At 44.2% G+C, this 17,070-nt stretch overlaps 1 protein-coding gene across 3 annotated transcripts in view; it reads right to left on the reverse strand.

The window, feature by feature from the left end:
• C21H3orf20 (chromosome 21 C3orf20 homolog) overlaps window positions 1-17,070 on the reverse strand; it is an 84,476-nt gene that overhangs the window by 29,994 nt on the left and 37,412 nt on the right. For all 3 annotated transcript variants that reach the window (XM_030801980.1, XM_030801982.1, XM_030801981.1), the window contains exons 8-12: window positions 14,238-14,390; window positions 12,993-13,113; window positions 10,876-11,007; window positions 5,418-5,541; window positions 3,708-3,960 (exon numbers count right to left, since the gene is read on the reverse strand). In XM_030801980.1, the coding sequence (XP_030657840.1) occupies window positions 3,708-3,960; window positions 5,418-5,541; window positions 10,876-11,007; window positions 12,993-13,113; window positions 14,238-14,390 (783 nt within the window). The remainder of the gene's footprint in view (window positions 1-3,707; window positions 3,961-5,417; window positions 5,542-10,875; window positions 11,008-12,992; window positions 13,114-14,237; window positions 14,391-17,070) is intronic.

Consider the following 17,070-nt stretch of genomic DNA (forward strand, 5'->3'; position numbering starts at 1 on the left):
CACATATCTGATAAAAGACTTATACCCAGAATAAAGAACTCTCAAAACTCACAATAAGAAAACAATCCAATTTTGAAATGTGCAAAAGATTTGGATACTTCACCAAAGAAAATATGTGAATGGTAAATAAGCCACGAAAAGATGCTCAACAACTTTAGTTATTAGGGAAATGCAAATTAAAATGATAATGGGATATTACCACATGTCTATCGAATGGCAAAAAACCAAACCCCAACAATATCAAGTGCTAACAAAGATTTGGAGCAACTGGAACTCTCATACATTGTTGGTGGACATGGATAATGGTACAGCTACTTGGGAAGACAGTTGGCAGTTTCTTACAAAGTCAAACATGCATTTACTATAAAACCAGGCAATCTAGCTCTTAAGTATTTACCCAAGTGAAATGAAAACTTAGGCTCACATAAAAGCCTGCTCACGAGTATTTATAGCAGTTTTATCATAACCAGAAAAAGCTGAAAACAATCCAAATGTCTTTCAGTGGTTGAATGGATAAACAAATTTTGCCCATCCATGCCATGTATTATATACAGAAAAAAATTAACATTAGAAGGCTTGAGGCTGTTATCTTTAGAAGAACTTCTTTAGAACATTAGCCCTTGGCTGGTGTCTGGGAACTTGGCACCCTGCTCTATGCCTAGACTGCAAACAATGTGATTTATGCTGAACACCTGTTTTCCTTCTGGCAGCCTGGAATTTTGCTAGTTGCTAGGCTTAGGGTGCCTATGGGACCAGTACCTACTAAAAAGCTTGGGTTTGGGTCCCTAGTGGGCTTCCTTAGCAGAAACATTGCACATGTTACTGCATTTTTTTCTGCTAGAGAAAGGAGCGTGCTAGGTGTGTCCTCTCACTGTGCACCAGAAGACACACCTGTGTCCTTCAGATTCTACCTGTGTCTTTTTCCTTTGCTGATCATATCATGTATCCTTTCACTATAATAAACCTTATCCATGAATACAACTATATAATGAGTCTCATGGGTCCTAGTAAATCTCTGAATGTGGGGGTGATGTTGGGGCCCCCTGAGACAGAACACTACTCAGTAATAAAAAGAAATGAACTGCTGATCCATGTAACAATATGGATGAATCCTACATGTATTACACCAAGTTAAGAAGATAGATTCAAAAGGCTGTATACAGTAGAATCCTATTTACACGACATTCTGGAAAATGCAAAACTATATCTACAAAGAACAGATTAGTGGTTGTCAGGGATTAAGGGCGAGGGAAGGGTTTGACTACAAAGGAATAGCATAAGGGAATTTCTTTCTCTTGGTTGGGGGTGATGGAATCGTCCTGCATCTTGGCTGTGGTATATGTATGTATAGGGAAAAACAGAGTATATATAGGGCTTGGTACTGTTCACAGTTTCAGACATCCACTGTTGGTCTTGGAAAGTATCCCCTGAGGATAAGAAGGACTGCTGTATTTAAAATGGTCAATAAACAATGGAGGGTGCTCAGCCTCTATAGTCATCAGGGAAATGCAAATAAAAAACCATTTCGTCACTAAGACAACACATTTCATCATTACAGAATGGCTATATTAAAATGATTGACCATACCAAGCATTGGTGAAGATATGGAGCAACTGAACTCTCAGACACACTGCTGGTGGGAGCAGAACGTAAAACAACCATGGTGGAAAATGGACAGTCTGTACTAGAAGCTGAATATACACATACTCAATGACAGCAATTTCACATCCAGGCATATGCCAATCAATAGTAGCACAGTTTGCTGCTACCTAAACCACCAAATATTCATCAACATAGAATGCATACTTTCTGGTGTATTTACAATTGATTATTATTATTATTATTTTTGAGACGCAGTCTCGCTCTGCGCACAGGCTGGAGTGCAGTGGCGCGATCTCGGCTCACTGCAAGCTCTGCCTCCCAGGTTCACGCCGTTCTCCTGCCTCAGCCTCCCGAGTAGCTGGAACCACAGGCGCCCACCACCACGTCCAGCTAATTTTTTGTATTTTTAGTAGAAACGAGGTTTCACCGTGTTAGCCAGGATGGTCTCTATCTCCTGACCTCGTGATCCGCCCGCCTCAGCCTCCCAAAGTGCTGGGATTACAGGCGTGGGCCACTGCACCCGGCCTACAATCGATTATTATAAAGTAATGAAAAAGAAGAAACTATTGCTATACATAACAACATGCACAAATCTCACAATCATAATGTTGAGACAAAGATGCCAGACACCAAAGAAGACACACCAAAGAGATCTACTTTCATCAGGGTTTAGAAAACAATAAAAACTAATCTCTGGTGTTAGCAATCTTCCACCTGGGAAGGAGGGTGAGATTGGTCATTTGGATGGGACAAAAGGGGGCTTCTAAGGAGCTGGTAATGCTCTATTTCTTGACTTGGTAATTATAGGATATGTTTACTTTGTAACATTAATTGAGCTACACACTTAGGATTTGCTCATTTTTCTGTATGCCTTTTATATTTTTTGAAAAGTTAAAACATGAAAAATATTTTAATACTTTTTTACAGTTAAAAAGAGATAAATCCCAGGCCAGGTGCAGTGGCTCACGCCTGTAATCCCAGCACTTTGGGAGCCCACGCGGGTGGATCACATGAGGTCAGGAGTTTGAGACCAGCCTGGCCAACATGGCAAAACCCCATCTCTACTAAAAATACAAAACTTAGGCAGGCGTGGTGGTGCATGCCTGTTGTCCCAGCACTAGGGAAGCTGAGGCAGGAGAATCGCCTGAACCCGGGAGGCAGAGGTTGCAGTGAGCTGAGATCGTGCCACTGCACTCCAGCCTGGCTGACAGAGAGAGACCCTGTCTGAAAAAAAAAAAAAAGATAAATCCGATGCTGTCACTTCCTTATGGAATGGCCTTCCATAACACTATCAAGGCTACATGACCAAACTCCTGCCTACATCTCGGTTGTCAATTCGCGTCATTGTCCCCTTCTCCACCACACTCCAGCCTCACTAGCCTTCTTACTCTCTCACCCATACCAGCCTCACTCCTGTCTCAGTGCCTTTGGACTTGCTGTGCTCTCTGCCTGGTGTTCCTTCCCCATATCTGTTCCTGGCCACCTGTTTATCATCCTTTGCATCTGGGTTTCAATATAATCTCCTGAGATCTGCCTTCCCTCACCCTCTACCACAGCCCATCCCACGCCACTTTCCAGCCACTCTCTATCCCATATGCCAGGCAACATTTTCTGTAGAGAGCCAGGCAGTGAATACCTGACGCTTTGCAGGCCTGACCCTCAGTGTGTCCACTGTCACAAGGAAGCGGCTGTAGATGATATATGAATGAGTGGGTGTAGCCGTGTTCCCAGAAAGCCTTATTTAGGGATACTGACATTTAAATTTTTATATCATTTCCCCTGTCATGAAATCTTTTGATTTTTTCCCCCTTCAAGCACTTAAAAATATAAAAACCATTCTTAGCTCACCAACAAAAAATTGGCAGCTGGGCCAAATTTGGTCCATACCCAACCCCTGCCCTAACACATTACTCCAATTCTTTTCTTCCTAGTCCTTATCGCTGCCTAAAATTATATCATTTGTTCATGTGTTTATCTCCTCACTTTACTTGCCCTTGGAATTTAAGCTCCAAAAGAGAGGGGCCCCATCTGTTGGGTTCACTATCCTGTGCCCACTGCCCATCACAACACCTGATGCCGCAGAAGACATGAAGGACCAAGCCAACCTGGATGTGACCTTGGCTTTGGGATAGATTTTGGTTGTCTTCTTCCGAACTGGGCTCACAGGAGCAGACTCAGGCTTATCCTTCAAAGTCTCTGCAATTGAGGATTCCAGTTGGCCTGACTGAGATCGTAAAAGAATTTCTCCTGAGCATAAACTTAGCTTGCGGAACCGCTCGGGATGAGTTCCAGATCTCATCTTGAACTGAACAAATTCTTCCTCCTCCTTTTTGGTGGGATATTCAATGGTAAACAGACCTGTTAACAGAAGACGCTGCTGTCATTTTCCCTTCATGGCCAGGACTCCTCTGCCCCTGGTTCCAGACTGGAAACATCTAAGTGCACCTGGACTCACCCCCATCTCCTTCCCTCCGCTCTGACTGATTCTCCGGCACCTCCCCTCTGCTGTCCAGTATAGTACTCCTGTCCCAGTGCACTCATCAGTGACACTGCCAAATGTTGGGTTATAAGAATGTAAGAAAGAATAGGTCTCCTTTCGTACTCATTCTTCAAGACACCTAGCTTCAATCTCACTCTCCCCACCCACGCTGGGGCCTGTTCCATTCAGCCTGTGTCCTCCCAGCACCAAATGTAGAGGCTAACTACACAATGCATTCCTGACTCATGCTGTTCCTTCCTTGAGAATGCTGTTCCCTCTGTCTCCAGCTTTAAGTCAATTCCATCTACTTTCTTTGTTGTATTGTATTTATTTATATTCTTGTCTTGCTTTCCCTACTAGACTGGAAAACTTCTAAGGCCAGGGACCTCTCGTCTCTTCACTCACCAGCGTTTCTCAAATGTGGGTACTGAGCATGCAGAGGCACCCCAAGACAGAATTCCCAGCCTCCGGAAATTCCCAGTGGGGAGCAGGATGGGGGACATAGTCACAATGCTAAGTAGTAAGATGTATAATTAGAACATGTACAAAGTGCTGTGGGATCCTTTCTTTCACTTGTGTGGAAAAAAAAGAAAAAATAATTAAGTGCTATGGGAGCCCAAAGGAGGTGTGACCCATTCTGCTAGGGAAGTCAAGGAAGGCTTCCCAGAGAAGGGGGCAATCAAAGTCTCTGGAGACAAGGAGAAACTCCACAGAGAGGCAGTGAGGGGAGCACAGCCCTTCTATGCCCAGCCAGGGGGTGGCACAGAATAGGGGTTAATGTATCCTTGTTCCCAGGCCCATCAGCAGTCAGGAGAGGGGCTCAGAGGTGGAAGGGTCCTGAGGTCACCCATGCTGGCCTTGGGGGATCTCTGTGGGCCTAACAGGGACAGCCTAGAGAGGTGACTGCATTTTTCCCTTCTGAGATCCACAAAAAGAAGGGGGGAGCAGGGGCTCCAGATGGATGATGGGTGATATGAGAAATGGAGCTAAAGGTGAATGTAGATGTGGGGTGGGGACCAAGAGAGACACAGCCAGCCACTGAGAAAACCAGGAAAATAAAACAATCTCATGGAGATGTGCAAGACACTCCGGGAGAAAGCTCAGAAATGCAAGTGGGCCCATGTCACTATTCTTAGCTGTGTGGCCTTAAGTGACCTGAGCCCAGTGATCCCACCTAAAATGGGGAAATACCTCTGCTATGCCTACTTCCCTGGACATTCAGACTAAAGATGGAATGGGCGGTAAAGTAAAGGTCTGTCTCTTGAGATGACCTGCCAGAATCTCAGGACTGGGGAAGCCAGCAGATAGGCCTTCACCCACCTTTCAGCCTCCTTACCTGCAGCCAGCAAGATAGAACTAATGAACTGAGTCACTGTCTTCTGAAACCGCTTCTTGATCTCAGCCAGGGCTCGGCTCATCTTATACACCTTGTCGTCCATGTTGCTGATTCTGTGGTTCAGCTGGAGAGAGGCAAAGGGGAGGGCAGGTGTCACCAGCCCCTCAAGGAACCAGCTGCCCAGGATAACTAAGACTTGCTCTGGTTCAGAGGATGTGCTATTGCCGCCGCTCCCCGCACCCCCGCCCCCACCCCGCCACCTGGAACACACCTCTCTCCCTCTCAGTCCAGTGAATTCCTGCACACAGGCCCAGGCCTGACTCATGGCCTCTCCTCGGAGAGTTTTCCTTGATTCAACTGGGCAGAACTGCTTCTTGCTTTAAACTCTCATCATGCTCAATGCAACTTGAAGATGGAAGTTAGCACTTTGCCAAGTGATAGCTGTGTTTGAGCCTATCTTTCCACTAGACTGCAAGCTTCTGGAGGGAAGGGACCGAGTCTTGGTCTCCTGTGTGTCTGAGTGTTTGCCATGCAGGTGCTCAGTAAATGCTATTGCATTCGTGAGTAAGTGGACGATAAAGCCTTCTGCAGAGCTTTCTCTGCCGGCCTCCCTCTGCAGTGGATGCTGCGGTGCATCCCCCAGGAGCCCCTTCATCCCTCTAGCTGTCAAAACAGTGGCTGCTGACATTGCCCAGCTGAGAACCTGCCTCTGGCCAAGGTTACAGAGGCTGACTGGTCATTGCAGGCCACAAAGGCCCAGGCCTCTTGCTTCCATTTGGGATTACGCTGAAGGATCATTCTGACTCCAGGGCTCCCCACGGGATCGCTGAGGCCTCTGCCATGGTTGCCCTCTCCCTCTGCCTTCCTTCAGACTCTCAAAGGGGCTGTTCCTAAGAGCAGTCCCCAGTAAACTCCTGCATACTTGGCTCCATTCCACAGTCTGTTTCCCAGGAGACCCAACCTAAGACCTGCTCTGAACAGCTGGGGTATGTCACTGGCACTGCAAAATCAGGCCCAGTTTCCAGAGGTAATTATATTCAGTCTTTCTCTCTAGGAAGCCTTCCCTGATTTCCTCAGCCAATAGCAACTGCTCCCTCTGCTGCACTTTCACACATGTCCCTTCCTGTCCTTTCTGCCTGGGTCCTGGTCATTTTTTTTTTTTCACTTCCTTTGTCCCTAAACTCATTCAGCAACTTGAGAGGAAGATCTATCATTTCTACATCTCCCATGTAACATAGAGAAGGTAGGAAAAAAAACTGTCTTCTGTGGAATTTAAGCCTCAAGTGGCAAGAGTGGGGTGGGCAGTATCAGATTTCCTGATGAACAACAAAGTCAGCCCACGAGTCCTTCTTTACGCTGCAGGCAGGAAATCTATAAAAGATGTCCCCAACAAATGGCAAAGCCTCAACCGTCCTTCTGGTTCTTAGCCCCAGTTGCTGCTTCTGCGCTCATCTTATTTATTTATTTATTTGAAATTTATACCCAGCCTGCTTCCAAAAAGGACCTGAGGTGGCACACTGGGCTAATAAAGCATTTAAACAGAGGCTGTTGTCTCGCTTCCCAAGAGCTGCCTTGATGGAAATATTTAGTGAGGAGCCAGGCCTCAGGGCTGTAAAAGCTGGGACTGCCATTCTGCCTGTCTCTCTGATGGGTGGCTCTTTCCAGGGCAATGGGTGTCTGGGGAAGCCATTTAACAAGCTTCTCAGTGACAGGGACTTGGAGGGAGGAGGCTGCTCCTGCCCCCACCTCCAGCCTTACAGAGGCGACCATGGTTTTGCTAACGAGTGATCACCGACCCCAAATAAACACCCACAGATGGAACTGAATGGACTGTAAAAGTCCCAGGGTGGGAGTGTGTTAAAGCTGGGCAGGCCCTTATGCATCACTACACAGATGAGGAAACTGAGACCCAGACAGGGAATGGACTGGCCCAAGGCTCTATGGCCTCTTCCTAGCCGAGACTCTCTGCCAGCCCCAACACTCGGCACATTTTCTTGGAAGCTCCTTGCAGCTCTCACGGTCCAAGAATGCAAGATGAGCTAATTTTCTAAGCCCCAGGATTTCATGTAAAATATCCTGAGATGCTTAACCACATGGTTAAGGTCAACATTTGGAAATCCCATTACCCACAAGAAAGCATATTTACTCATTGTTTCTGTTTATCTTGTTAGAAAGTTGTCATACATAGTACACATGCTTGCACTCTCAAAGAGGTTATGATCGGAACACTTTTTTGGCAAGTCAATCTTGGTCAACATCTGTTTCTGCTTTCTATAACGCAGCACTGTTTTCAGAATCTGTCTCAATGTATTGGTCTGTTTGTCCCTATGTTACATTTCCTTAAGACAGTTATGCTTTTTGAATTACTGTGTCATTTTAAAAAATCTCTCAGTCTTCTACTGCACTGTCAAACCATGCCTTGATAAACTTCCCTTAGTAGAGACTCTACCTTCTAGCCCAGCATGATCCACTAGAAATATAATGTGAGCTACACATGTAGTTGAAAACATCCTAGTAGCACATTAAAAACATTTTTAAAAGGGAAAATTAATTCTAATTATCTATTGATTTAAACCTAGTATATCAAAAATAAGGTTATGTCAACATATCATCAAAATAGTCAATTATTAATGAGAAATTTTACATTTCCAATTCACACTAAGTCTTTGAAATGCAGTGTGTGTTTCCATGCAGAGCCCATCTCCATTTGCACTTGTCATATGTCAAGGGCTCAATTGCCATGTGTGACTCATGGCTACAATATTGGACAGCACAGCTCTAGACTTCTAATTCCAGCTTGAGGAGGTTGCTTTAAGGTAAGAAAAGAAGACTTGAATTCCTAGGGGCTTTTCTAGGCCTAAGGGGCTTGTTGGGTACACAGACTGAGAGTAATTTTTCTCAGCTGCTCATGGAGGTCTTGAATTGCTTGTATCTTGGTTCTCAGCTGCATTCCAAACTTCAGAGATAATCAGACAAGAGGTTGCCAGAAAAATGAAGCATTGCCACAATTTTATGAGAATAATTTTCTAATATCCATTGCCTTTGATAAGAAAAGTAGACTCACATTTTTAAAACGCAATCTAAAAAGGTTTCCAAGAAACATAGATACGTGACTTCATACCCAGTGCGTACTTAATCACTTAACAATAACTTTTTCTGGCCAGGCACGGTGGCTTACGCCTGTAATCCCAGCACTTTGGGAGGCGGAGGCGGGTGGATCATCTAAGGTCAGGAGTTTGAGACCAGCCTGGCCAACATGGTGAAACCTTGTCTCTACTAAAAATACAAAAATGAGCTGGCGTGGTGGTAGGCACCTGTAATCCCAGCTACTTGGAAGTCTGAAGGCACAAGAATCACCTGAACCTAGGAGGCGGAGGCTGCAGTGAGCTAGGATTGCACCACTGCACTCCAGTCTGGGCGACAGACAAGGCTTGGTCTCAATAAAATAAAATAAAATAAAATAAAACCAATGGCCTTTTAGAGTGAGAGTGTGGAACCAAATTGACAGGGTAGATGGATCAATAAGCAAGATCATTCATCTCAGCCCAGATGGACTCAAACTCTTGCGGGTAGTTTGCTCTTTGAAGTAACCAATGCATGCCAGATTCACAGGCACCTGCATTTCTCTGGTACTTCCTCTCCTCCTCTCCTAGCAGATTCCACACGACCCTCTGGCACACCACAAGGGTCAAGCTAGATGATCATTGGTGCCCATGCTTTTGCCCCTTCCATTAGATTGACAGAATTTCAGAGTTTAGAGGGAATGAGACTTCTTTATTTCTACATCTCCAGCAGCCAACTTGGCCTGCGGCAGGTGCTAATAAATGTTTATTGAATTTGTTAATGAATTAATGAAGGTGAAATGCTGCTGGAATGAAAATGTAGTGGGAAAAAAAAAACAGATGCAATGCTTTCCTCCAGGAATAACAAAGGAGACCCCTAACAAATGCCCACGCCCTATGTCCTTATTGGACACTGGGTTGGTTGCCCTGCTGGGCTCTGCCAGCTTTGGGCGTCTGTAAGCTTGTGGCATACAGTGGCAAATGCCCACACAGCTTAAGAGCTTCTTGTTCAGGATGATCATATAATCTATCATCCAAATCAGGACACTTTTGAGGGGGACACATAGTGCCATTTACGATTGCTCCAGGTATATAATTGCTCTGGTATAAACTAGGGCTGGCTCTGGGCAAACTGGGAAGTGTGGTCACCCTGCTTTTGCTTCTAGGAGCCTTCCTTTAGTGGGCAGAGTGCCCTGTGGGGAGCTCAAATAGTCTGCTCTACCCACCTGAGCTTTGGTTACCCCATCTTTTGTTGAGGTCAAGTGTTCTCTTTTGGGATATACACTCAGGGTGTAGGGACTGTGTCCTCTTAATCCTCTCCACCTCTCTCCCTGATGTTGACTTGACATCACCAGATACACAGTAGGATCCATGATGACGCACTGAATGGAAGAATCAGACTCCCAGTCTCCACTGTATTCTCATCCACCCAAAAAATATTTGGTAAAGACTTAATTTGAAGTAGTCCTCATGCTGGGCCCTGGGACAACAGACATTAGAGGGAATCACAGGGAATTTTCAATTTGTGGAGAAGATAGACTTGAAAATAAAGCAGTCTAGAATGGAGGTTGTCACGGCCAGGGGGGTTGAGCAGAGGGAGAGACTGACTCTACCTGGGATGGGAAGAGGATGGTAGAGAGAGGGTCATCAACATGAACTGGTAGTTTTCTACTCAGCATCATTTCTTCTTCTGGTAACAGCACCTTGATTTTCCTTTAGGGAAACTCTTCTGCTTTATCCTTTGCCCACGTGGTTCATTTGAGAGTAATCTGACACATTGGCCCCCAGGATGGACATGAGCCTCAAGCCTAGCCAATGAGAGCAATACATATTCCTGGCCACAGGGAATGTTTCATGCATGGGCAGTTAATAGAGCCAATGAGTGTTGATGTTGGCATTTCTACTGGAGTGTTTAGGAAAGAGAAGCCCTCCTTCTTCCAGGGGATCTAAAGCTGGTATAATAATAACCCAGAGATGTTCATGGTCATCTTGTCATCAACAGGAGAGAAACTCCTTGAGAACGAAGCCAACAAAGAGGAAAGCAGAGCTAAGAGATGGGAAGATCTGGTGGAATCATTTCAGGGCCTGGATCCAGCCATGCCTGAAACGGTGTATTGACAGACTTCTCAGTTTATTGAGCCACTATATTCTTTTTTCATGCTTAAGCTAGTCCACACTGGATTCTGTCACTTACAACTGGAAGACTCTTAATTGATATAAGAAGTTTCACAGGAAGGTGGTACTAAGAGTAGGCGGTGAATAATGGCAGAGGAAGAGGCAGGGCCTTGCATGGAAGGGTGGTGGGGAGTAAGAGCAAAGGCCCTGAGATGTGAAACAGCAACCCACATTGAGATGCCCAGGGGTCAGGGCTGGGTGCCTGGTCTGCCTGGCCTTACCCGTTTGTCATATGCCATTCCATGGGGACAACTGTTGGCCGACACAGTGAGTGTTACTGTCTCATTCAGGGAGGTGAAGGTGACTGTGATGGAGTCCTGTCCCAGCACCTTTAGTTTCATTTCCTCATTCACCTGTAGATGAAGAAACAGTACTCAGAGAATCCCTGCTTCTATGGCCCCAGCCACCCCTTCCTGACCCACCACGAAGCACAAAGCCCCTGTTGGCTTGGGGCAGAAGATTTGTAAGAGCTTTCCAGTTCTTATGTTAGAATTCTGCTTCATGGAGAAGACAGTAAAATTCCAGGCTCCCCTAGGGGACCCACTGAAAAAGTAAATGATGCTTCCTTATTCCTGCTCCTTCCCTTTCCAACTCAGGCATGAAACCCACTGTGAAAGAGTCACAGGTGTCTGGCAGATGAATCAGCTTCAGTTCTTGTAAAGATGAATTGGGAATGCAGCTTGGATCAGAGGGTAACCCTTTATCCCTGAATCAGACAGATGTGTCCACTCAGGCACAAGGTCTGACTGTGACTCTTGTCCTACAGTGGTAGGAAGGTGACCACTTGGCAGAAAGTGCTGGAAAGCCCTCTGCAGATGGGTGGGAAGATGTCAAAGAGGACCCAGAAGGGCCTGGGCCACACATACTCAGCCCCTTCCACGAATATGTCATTACTCTTCCCCTGAGGAGGAGCCAAAGATGGGTGGAAAAGCGGCAGCTACTCTTTATCATCACTTCCAAAAGATACCCAGCCAGAGATGAGAACCTCTTCCTGACATTAATTACCAAGTGATTAATCCAAACTGTGTGCACTGTGGGAAGATAGAAATGGGTGTGGGATGGGATGCCACAAAGGAGGGGAGTCTGGGCAGGGTTTTGAAGAAATTTGGGAGGACATTTGCACTGGCAAAGAGAGGATGGGGTGCATTTCAGGCCAAGGGAGTAGGAAAGGTGAGACATGTTCAAGGGAGTGAATATTCCTGAGCAGAGGTGTGGTCTGAGGAATCAGAGCATAAGGAGGAGAGTCAGTGGCCAGTGTAGAGGATGAACCAAGAGGATAAGAAACAGGAGACTAAGGGTAGGGGGCTGGAGCCCTCCCATGCATTCCAAGTGCTTGTGTCCACAACCCTTACTGTGGGGCTCTTCATCTCAGGCCAGCTTGAGTGGCTGCTATGTTCTGTGATCTTTCTCTGAATCCCAACACTTGCCCTTCTCTCACAGTTCTTATCTGTGTCTACCCTGTGTTCTTATTACTCCCTTAGACTTTTGAGTTCCTTGACGGGTTTTGTTTCTCCTTCCATCCTCTGATTGGTAATTCTCAACTGGGGGCAATTTTGCCCTCCAGAGGCTACATTTGGTGATACCTGAAGATATTTTTGGTTGTCACAACTGGAGAAGGGGATACTACTGGAATCTAGTGGGATGCTAAACATCTTACAATGCACAGTTATACCAAAGAAGTATCCATCCCAAAATGTCAGTAGTGTCAGTGATGAGGAACTCTGCCACAGATAAGTGACAAGCACACTTAGTTGCTTTACTAATAAGTTTATTAATTTATTATTAATAATTCAGCCCTCTTTATTATTTGTTATTTAATAAATCTTTGGTGAACAATTATCTGAACAGCCAAATGAATGAAAAAAGAGTTTGTATCTATCAGTCACTTTTGACTTCTAAATTGTTTTATTTTATAGATAATAAAGTTATAAAAATAAAAACTGAGGAGACCAATATAGAATTGCTAATTTTTATTATTGCCACACATAGGCATTAAAAATAAAGCTATCAACTACTATAACTGTGACTTCATAAAACACATTTTAACAGTAAAAACAGAATAATATTAATAATAAAAATTACACAGGAAGGATATTACCAAGAAATGTCTGTAAAGCAGCCAATAGTTTAGGCTGGTGAAAAGTTCCCTTCAGCCAACCTGGACCACCATCCACCAACTTGGAAACCTCTGAATGAGATTATGAGCTCCTTCAGGGCAGGATTCCTGTCTTCCGGGTAGCCCTGGGCTTTTAATGCTAGGCAGTGCATGGCAGGATGCCAAGGCCCTCCCTGTGACAGTGGTGCTCACTGCCACCCAACCTGTGCTGCCCATCCCTACCTTGTATTCCAGGGAAAGCAGGGTCTCTGTCCTGGAAGTCCAGCTCCATTTGTGGACTACATAGCCCTGCTGGTCATTGGTGGTCCCACCTTCCTCATCCAAGATTAAGACATATGGGCAACTAGAAGAGATACAGAAGTGAGTAGCTGCCACTGGGCCCCTGAAGGAAGCTCTCATCACTGCAGGCTATGGGCAGGCAGGTCTGTAATACTAAGTCCCAGGCTGGAGGAGTGGTGGAGTCCTGAAGGCAGCCTTACTTTCCCCACTTGCTATGGTCTGAGGCCGCTTAACACCTGTTGATGCTACCGGAGGAGCCTATTCTGAGAGAGATGATGAAGGCTCGGGCCAAACCCAAGAGGGGAAGAAATGGGATTTGTGCTCTGTTGCCTAGTAGCCTGAGTATATAACAGGCACCAAGATGGGAACTGGAATACCTGTAACATAAGAGTAAGTCATTTCTTCCAAGAACAGTTCCTTATGAAAAGCCAGGCAAAGCCAGGCAAAGCCAGACATGGTGGCTTATGCCTATAATCCCAGCACTTTGAGGGGCTGAGGCAGGAGGATTGTTTGAGGCCAGGAGTTTGAGATCGTCCTGGCCAACACAGTGAGACCCTGTCTCTACAAAAAGTTTAAAAAATTATCTGGGCATTGTGGCGCATGTCTGCAGCCCCAGCTAACCCAGGAGGCTGAGGTGAAAGGATCACTTGAGCCCAGGAGTTCGAAGCTGCAGTGAGCTATAATCATGCCATTGCACTTCAACCTAGGTGACAGAGAGCAAGATCCTGTCTCAAAACAAAAACAAAAACAAAACAAAAAAGAAAAGTCAGACAATATCCCTTTGGCTGGCAAGAATATGCACTTCTCTTAAAAGATGCCACAGAAGTAGTGTGTTCATGCCTCTCCTTCACCCACTCCCAGTATAAAACATATTTTTTCCACTAAATAATTCTTCCATTAATATAACTAACAATCAAGATCTTAGTGCTCTGGGGTACCAAGTGGAGTGGGACTTGGGAAGGTGTCCTTCTCATTGGCTGTGACAGAGATACAGCAAGGAAGGGCTGAGCCTTAAAGTTCCTATGTCCCTGCAGAAACAGTGCCTCAGCCCTACCTCACTGCCTTACTAGACCTCTGGACACCACCTGGCTTCTTCTTTAACCAGGGACTCATAGTCACCACCTCAGTCCTCCCTCCATCACCCTCAGAGGTACTTCCATGAGACTAGTACTCTCCCAGTCCACTTACCTGGTTTTTAGGTTGTAGTGAACACAGCCCTGACCTTCAGCATTGAATAGGGCCAGCAAGGAGAATCCAGGTATGTCATTAAAGAGGCAGGTGATGGTTCTCCCTCTGCAGCATGTGGGGATCTGACATATAGCGATGTTTCCAGAGGGATAGCTGGCAGAAATGTTCAGGTAGAACTAACAGAAAACTTCCCTGGTTCTGCTCTCAGTTGTCCCATTGAAGCAAGTCCACATGTCAAAGTGTTAGCTATTTGGTGCATCATTCTCCATCTTCAAACACCCTCCTTGCATTTTGCATAAGTAATAATTACATGATTATGGAACACAACGATGACCTAGCTGCTTTTCTGTATCTTCTATTTTCTCACAACCACCTTGTGGTAGGTAGTATTATCTTCCTCTCAAAGATGAGTAGGGTCCCCCTGGGTCTAATTGGTTTCCTGAGACATGGAACTTTCGGTATAAAACCTAAAAAGTCCCAGGCAAACCAGGATGAGTTGGTCATCCTATAGATGAGGAATCCAAAGTGCAGAAAATTATCTGCCCCATGTCACATCACAAGGAAGTGGCAGAGCCAGGATTTGATCTCTGAGGCCAGCAATATTTCTAATGCTATCAGGCTGCTCCCACTTCTGACCAATCAAGGAGGACAGGTAATGTCTCCTTATTCATTTTCTAGTAAAGAGGCCCCAAGAAGCACTGGTCCTGACCAAGGAGGACATGGTGTGGGCAGCTACTGTCCTGTGTGCAGGAATTTCACAAGCAGTACTCCCAACACAGAAGCATTTCAGAATGAAAGCAGAAAGAAAAGGAAATGAAGAAAAATGAAGATTCTCAGGGACTTATGGGAGGCCATCAAGCATACCAACATATGAATAATAGGAGTCCCAGAAGGAGAGACAAGAGAAATTAGGGTAAAAGGAATATCTGAAGAAATAATGGCTGAAAACTCCCCAAATTTGATGAAAGACAATAATATACATGTTCAAAAAGCTTAGCGAACTCCAAGTAGGATAAATTCAAAGATATTCTCATTGAGACACATTATAATTCAACTGTCAAAAGACAGATACAAAGAGGGAATCTTGAAAGCAGCAAGAAAAAAGAGATTCATCATATATAAGAGAACTTCAATAAGATTAATGGCTGATTTCTCATCAGAAACCATGGGGTTAAGAAGGCAGCAATATGAAATATCTAAAGCCCTCGAAGGAAAAAAATAAAACTGTTGATCAACAATTCTATATCAAGCAAAATTATTCTTCAAAAGTGAAGAAATTAAAATATTCCCAGATAAACAAATATTGAGGAAGTTAATCACCAGTAGACCTGCCCTGAAAAAAAATTCTGAAGGGAATCCTTCAGGCTGAAATGAAAGGACACTAGACAGTGACTCAAATTCATACAAAGAAAAAAAGAACACTGGTAAAGTTAACTATATAAGTAAATATAAAATCCAGTATTGTATTTTCAGCATATAATTTTTCTTTTTTTCCTATATGATTTGAAAGATAAATGCATAAAACAATAATTGTAAACCTATGTTAATGGGCACACAATGTATCTATAAAACATAATTCTCTGATAACAAAACAAAGGGGGAGGGATATAGCTATATAGGAGCAGAGTTTTATATATTATTGTGGCTAAGTTATTAATTCAAACTAGTATGTTAATTGTAATACACAGGTATACTAGTTTCCTAGGGCTATCATAACAAAGTACAATAAACTGGATGGCTAAAAGCAACATAAATTTATAATCTCACAGTTCCAGAGGCTGAACGTCCAAGATCAAGGTGTCAACAGGGTTATGCTTTGGAAGGCTCTGGGGAAGAATCCTTCCTTGCCCCTTGTAGTTTCTGGTGGTTGCCAGAAATCTTTGGTACTCTTTGGGTTGTACATGCATCATTTCAATCTCTGCCTCAGTCATCACATAGCTTTCTTCTGTGTGTGTGTGTATGTGTGTGTGCACGTGTGTGTGTGTGCGTGTGTGTGCATGTGTGTGTCTGTTTTCTCTTCTTATAAGGACACTAGTCCTTGCAGTAGGGCCCACCCCAACAATATGACTGCATCTTAAAAATTACATCTTCAGAGCCCCTATTTCCAAATGTGGTAATATTCTGAGGTTCCATGTGGTTACAAATTTTGGGAGACACCATTTAACCCATTATACCAAGACAACCCTAGGAAAATAACTTAAAAATACGGAGAAAAGGAAATGAGAAGTAAATCAAAATGGCATGCTACAAAAAGTCAGACACAAAAAGTGGAAGTAATGAAGGAACCAAGAAACAAAGATGGTATAAGACATATAGAAAACAAATAGAAAAATTAAAGAATTAAGTCCTTCTGTATCAGCAATTACTTTAAACAGAAATAGATTAAACTCTCTAATCAAAAAGGCCAGAGCTGAGGCATGAGAATCGCTTGAGCCCAGGAGGTGGAGGTTGCAATGAGCCAAGATTGCGCCACTGCACTCCAGACTGGGTGATAGAGCGAAACTCAGTCTCAAAAAAAAAAAAAAAAAAAAAAAGCTGGTAGGATAAATTTTTAAAAGCCAAAACAATTCAACCATGTGCTGTGTCTAAGAGACTCATTTTAGATCCAAAGACACAACTTGGTTGAAAGTGAAATGATAGAAAAAGATATTCTATGCAAATTATAACCAAAAGAGAGTAGGTGTGAATATACTAAAAGCATGCAAAATAGATGTTAAGTTAAACATTTTTACAAGTGACAAAGAAGAACATTACATATTGAGAAAAGGGTGAATATCTTAAGAATATGTAACAATTATAGAGATAAACACACCTAATAACAGAGCCTCAATAT

The sequence above is a fragment of the Nomascus leucogenys genome, chromosome 21, assembly GCF_006542625.1.
Source record: "Nomascus leucogenys isolate Asia chromosome 21, Asia_NLE_v1, whole genome shotgun sequence".
Taxonomy (NCBI): Eukaryota; Metazoa; Chordata; class Mammalia; order Primates; family Hylobatidae; genus Nomascus; species Nomascus leucogenys.